Source organism: Petaurus breviceps, unplaced genomic scaffold (assembly GCF_028583685.1).
Source record: "Petaurus breviceps papuanus isolate PSGF00001 unplaced genomic scaffold, PetGlider_PUasm1.0 90925, whole genome shotgun sequence".
Taxonomy (NCBI): domain Eukaryota; kingdom Metazoa; phylum Chordata; class Mammalia; order Diprotodontia; family Petauridae; genus Petaurus; species Petaurus breviceps.
The window spans coordinates 30099962-30105882 of NW_027187380.1; the positions used below are offsets into that span (position 1 = coordinate 30099962).

Consider the following 5921-nt stretch of genomic DNA (forward strand, 5'->3'; position numbering starts at 1 on the left):
TTAATGCTTCTTCAATCTCTGTATTTCCCATGTATAAAACTTCTAAGATACCTATTTTGATTTTCTTCTAAACGGTTTCCACGTTTTTGCCTTGTAGATCTCCCTTGGCCCCCTTTTTTATTGTGCCTCATTCACATACAATATACCAATTCCTATAAGTGGGAGAGAGGATATTGTCCCATGGCATGAATTGTCCTTTGTAACTAATTTTGCAGATCATTATTCATCCTGATCATCCTCATGGTCATTTTTCTTCCATTTTCTTTCAAATTTCTTCCCTGAGCCCATGTCTTCCTACGTTTTTTGGGTGTCCGTAGGAACTCTGATTCCCTACCTTTTACAGCAAGATAATTGGTTTCTCTAATCAGCAAATCACTATAGATTATATTCTTTGTAAAGTGTATGTATATATATATATATAAGTATATATAGTCCATATATATATATATTCCTTTTTGATATCCTATATCTGTGTTTCTGTATCCCTTTATACATTATCTCTCACACCTGTGCCCTGTATCTATCTATGCTTCTTTTAACTACCCTAATAATGAGAGAATTTCTTATAAGTTACAAATATCCTCTTCCTATGTAGGAATGTGAACAGTTTAAACTTATTAAGTCCTTTATGATTTCCCTTTCCTATTCACCTTTTTTGTTTCTCTTGAGTCTTGTATTTCAAAGTCAAATTTTCTATTCAGCTCTGTTCGTTTTATCAAGAATATTTGAAAGTCCTCTATCTCATTGAATATCCATTCTCCCACCTGAAGGATTATACTCAGTTTTGTTAGGTATGTGATTCTTGGTAGTAACCCTAGCTCCTTTGCCCTCTGGAATATCATATTCCAAGTCCTCTGGTCCTTTAATATAGAAACTACTAAATCTTGTGTTATCATGACTGTAGATCCACCATTCTTGAATTGTTTCTTTCTGCCTGCTTGCAATATTTTCTCCTTTACTTGGGAATCCTGGAATTTGATTATAATATTTCTGGCAGTTTTCATTTTGGAATCTCTTTCAGGAGGTGATTGGTGTATTCTTTCAATTTCTATTTTACCCCTCTGATTCTAGAATATCAGGGCAATTTTCCTTGATAATTTCTTGAAACATGATATCCAGGTTCCATTTTGATCATGGCTTTCAGGTAGTCCAATAGTTTTTAAATTATCTCTTCAGGATCTATTTTCTAAGTCAGTTGTTTTACCATTGTGATATTTCATATTGTCTTCTATTTTTTCATTCTTTTGATTTGATTTTATTGCTATGTCTCATGGAGTCATTAGCTTCTATTTGCTCCATTTTATTTTTAAGCAATTATTTTCTTCAGTGAGCTTTTCTGCCTCTTTTTCCATTTGGTCAGTTCTGCTTTTTATTTTTTTTATTTTTTTTTTAGAATAACAAAAAATATTTTACTAAAACATAAGATTTACAGAAGTTTCCAGACAAGCCATACAAAATGGTCACAAGCTTTTCTTGAAGGGAGATTTCTACACTTGACAGCAGAATCACGATATTAGTGAGGGCTGTGATGTTTAATGTTCCCATTTTTGTTCAAACAACCAAGCTTGTCCATCTACAGTGTCTAAGGAGTTAGACTTGGCTAGAGGGCATATTCTAAAGTACAACTGGTTAGCTGCTTTAACCAATGCAATTAGCATCACCATAAAAAGGGAAAAGGAGCCCACAAAACTGGAAAAAAAAAAGACACACCCCTGCAGCTAACAGACAACTACTTTCATTCACAGTGCTGATACTTAAACCATGATGGGAGAAATGAATAAAAGCAGAGCTGGGCCACGGCTTTTAAACAATTTCACAACAATCCAGATGATACTTCTAGCCTCTGCTCATGCGTTACAACAGTGAATCAGGACAAGACAGAGATTTGCTAATGTGCATTTAATCACCAAAGGACTGAAGATGGTCTGGGTTTTTATTCTGTAATGTTTCTAAGACTGTGTCCATTAAATGCAAACAAAAAAGGAAGAGGTCTTCTCAGAACAGGAGAAGTGATGAACACTTGATGTTGAGATTGAATTTAAATATTATTCATGGCATATAGCCTAGTCCATGCTCTGGCTGTTTCTATGGCTTGGGCTTCATTGGTCTTCCACTGCTCAGCTACATCATTTGCTAATGGATCGTCTGGATTGGGAGCACTTAACAAAGCTTGGATTGAGAGCAGCACTGTACGGATCTGCAACGCTGGAGACCATTTATCTTTCAAAATATCTAAACATATTCTTCCCAACTTGTCTACATTAGGGTGATAAATTTTGGTCATGAAACGTACTTTAGGAGCTGCTATTGGGTATTCTTCTGGAAGAAATAGTTCAAGTTTAAAAGTCCCTCCCTCAAAGGGGGAATCCTGTGGGCCTGCAATGACCACATGAAAATAATGTGCATTGCTTTCATCGGGTTCGGCTTTTATCCCAGGAACTGGTTCTGCCAGCAAATGCTGGGTTTCCTTAATAATCCTGCGGGGCAGCCCGGTCATCTTGTCTGATCCGGAATTCAGCCTCGGGGTCTCGTCTCAGCCAGTTCTGCTTTTTAATGCATTCTTCTCCTCACTAACTTTTTGGGCTTCTTTTACCATTTGGCCTAGTCTGTTTTTTAAGGTGTGATTTTCATCAGTATTTTTTGTGTCTCCTTTACCAAGCTGTTTGACTCTTTTTTCATGATTGTCTTGCATCATTCTCATTTCTCTTCCTAATTTTTCCTCTAACTTATCTTATTTCATGTTCAAACTCCTTTTTGAACTCATCCATTATCTGAGATCAATTCATATTTTTCTTGGAGGCTTTGGATTGTAGGAGTTTTGTATCTAATTGCACCTAACATTATCTTCTGAGTGTGTGTTTTGATCTTCTTTGTCACCATAGTAACTTTCTTTGGTCAGATATTTTTCTGTTGTTTGCTCATTTTCTCAGCCCATTTCTGACTTCTAACTCTTTGTTAAAGTAGGGCTCTGCTTCCAGGGTAGAGGGTTCACTGTCCCAAACTTCAGGGGTTTTGTGCAGCTGTTTTCAGAGATACTTCTAGGGACCTGTAAGTTCTTTGAAGGTGGTATGATCTAAGGAGATGTGTTTACTCCTCTACTTGTCTGTGTTCTAATCTGTGAGTGACCTCAATCACTATTTTCTGCCCTGGCACTGTGAGAACATCCTCCCTCCATTGCTGCCACAAGCTCTGCTATATTAGTACTCCTTCTCACCCTGAGACTGCCACCCAGGACCTGGATATGAGTATGGGCAAAGCCACAGAATCTTCCTCAGTGCTACTAAAAAGACCCCTGTAATTTCCTGGCTACTTGTTTGGTGACCCCCTTATTGTCTGCAGACTAAGAGCTCTGGAAACTGCTGCTGCCACTGTTGATACAGTGACTCCCAAGTTCTGCACCTGGTTTGCTATAGCCAGTGCTGTGCTGGCAGGGCCTGCACTGGACCATGCTCCACTCTCACCCTGGTGCAACAAACCTTTTCTGCTGACCATCTAAGTTGTCTTTGACATCTGTGGGCTGAGAGGTCTGGAAACCACCACTGTTGCCAATGATTCAGTCACCTCAGGGCCTCCTCCAGGTTTACTGTGTCCCAGTCTGCACTAGTGTGGCCTGTGCTACACTGCTATCCTCTCTCATCCTTGTGTGACAGACCTTACCTGCTGGCCTTTCAAGTTGTGTTGGCCTGGAAATTTGTTTTGTTTTATCTTTTTGTGAGTTCTGCTGCTCTAGAATTTGTCTACAGTCATCTTTTAAAGGTATTTAGAGGAGTTTGGGGGAGATCTCAGGCAATTTCCTGCCTTTACTGTGCTATCTTGGATCTTCCTATTACCCCTACCTTTTTTACTTCAGCTAAAGCATATTAGATTCTACTCCATTCCTTTATTTTAGCTCTATGTGTGTCTTTCGGTTTCAATTGTGTCTCTTGAAAAAAAAAAACATACTGTTTGATTCTAGTTTCCAGTCCATTCTGCTGTTTCCTTTTTGTAGGTGAGTTTATCCCACTCGTATTCACAGTTACAATTACTGTGTATTTCCTCCATCCCATTTTCTTATGTTTCTTCCTCTCACGCTCTTTTTATCCTCTCCCTCCTCAAACTTCTATTTTGCTTTTAACCACTGCCTCCCTTAATCCATCATTGCTTTTATCACCCTATCTCACCCCTTTCACTAATCCCCTTCCCCTCTTACTTCCATACTGAGTAAGTTACATTTCTTTATACAATTTAGTGTGTATATATTCTTCCCTCTTTGAGCCAGTCTGATGAGCATGAGAGTTGAAGCTCTTCTTGCTCCTTTCCCCTACATTGTAAAAGCTCTTCTTTGTGTACCTTTTTTTAGGGGAGAAAACTTTCCTCCATTCTGCCTCACCCTTTCCAAAGCACATCCCTCTTTCTCACCCCTTCATTTTTATTTGAGATAATTCCAACATAATCAACTCAAACCCATGCTCTTTTTTCTATATAAACTCCTTTTAACTATTCTAATAATGATAATATTTTTAGATTTTATATGTATTATCTTCCCATATAGGAATGCAAATCGCTTGACTTTATTGAATCCCTTATGATTACTCTTTCATGTTTACCTTTTTTATTTCCTTTTAGTCTTCTATTTAAATGTCAGATTTTCTATCCAGCTCTGGTCTTTTCATTGGGGATTCTTGAATTTTACTTACATGAGCTATTGCAAAGTGAAGTGAGCAGAACCAGGAAAACATTGTACACAGTAGCAGCAGTATTATACAGTGATCAACTGTGAATGACTTAGCTATTTTCAACAATACAGTAAGGCAGGACAATTCCAAAGGACTTATGATGAAAAATGCTATACCAAATTGCTTATAATCTCAGGGGAAGAGGAAGAAGAAGGGGAAAAATTTGGCACTCTGTAATGGGAATGTAAATTTTAAAGATCTTCCCTGCCCGTAAGCTAAAGTGCACCTGGAGCCTGGGGTGGGAGGCTTGTTTTTCAGTAGATACTTTTTGATTGGCCAGTGAGTCAATAAGGTTGTTACATTCTCTGCGCCAGGAGAAGGTTATATAAGCCCTGATGTGTAGCTTTGTTTTGGGGCTCACTTTGAGAAGTGATCTGTGATTTGATCACATGAAACTCTGGGAAGCCATTGTCCAGGGCCCCCTGGCTTTGAAACCCAGATGTTGTTTGGTATGGATCTAATGGTTGGACAGTTTGGAAATCTGTCTACTTGATCTGTTTCTGTCTTGATAATTCTGTCTGCATATTCTGAAGTTCGGGGTGCTGACCTCTTTCCCCTGAACTAGGTAAATGATACATATTTGACTGATTAAAGTAAGCTTGTTAACCCATTTTGAGTTGCTTTCCTTTAACAAAGCAGATCTAAGAACCTGTGTTGGCAGACACCCTGGGGATGCTGGGGTGTTTGCTGCTACACACTCAACATTAAAAAAAAAAAAAAAAAGAATGTTAAAATTGGTTTCACATATGCAATTTGGAAAAAAATAAAATTTTTATTTTATTTTATTTTTTGATTTTTGGAGGGGGTAAAGTAGGGCAACTGGGGTTAAGTGACTTGCCCAAGGTCACACGGCTAGTTTTGTGTTAAGTGTCTGAGCCAGATTTGAACTTAGGTCCTCCTGACTCCAGGGTCAGTGCTCTATTCACTATGCCACCTAGCTGCCCCCAAAATTTTATTTTTAAAGAAGAAAGCCCTCTATTTCTTTGACATCATCTTTTTCTCATGAAGGATTATACTTAATTTTTCTGGGTAGGTTATTCTTGGTTGTGAGCTTTTTCAGAACAGGGACTGTTTGGGGTTTTCTGTTTTGTTTTGGCCCTTCTTTGTATCCCAGTGTTTAACATGGTGCCTGCCACATAATGAGCCCTTAATAAATATTACTTGACTGAAAGAGGATTTGGAGTCAAGGACCTGAGTTCAGATCTC

The 5921-nt window shown here is 38.3% G+C and overlaps 1 protein-coding gene across 1 annotated transcript; it reads right to left on the reverse strand.

Moving 5' to 3' along the window:
- Positions 1 to 1366: 1366 nt before the first annotated feature.
- On the reverse strand, positions 1367 to 2539 carry LOC138152664 (ubiquitin-conjugating enzyme E2 N-like). Its single transcript, XM_069076725.1, has one exon. The coding sequence runs from the start codon at positions 2495 to 2497 to the stop codon at positions 2039 to 2041; it is 459 nt and encodes a 152-aa protein (XP_068932826.1). The 5' UTR covers positions 2498 to 2539; the 3' UTR covers positions 1367 to 2038.
- Between the last annotated feature and the right edge of the window lie 3382 nt (positions 2540 to 5921).

Coding starts and splice junctions, on each gene's coding strand:
- LOC138152664 (XM_069076725.1), bottom strand. CDS start 2,497: ATGACCGGGCTGCCCCGCAGGATTATTAAGGAAACCCAGCATTTGCTG.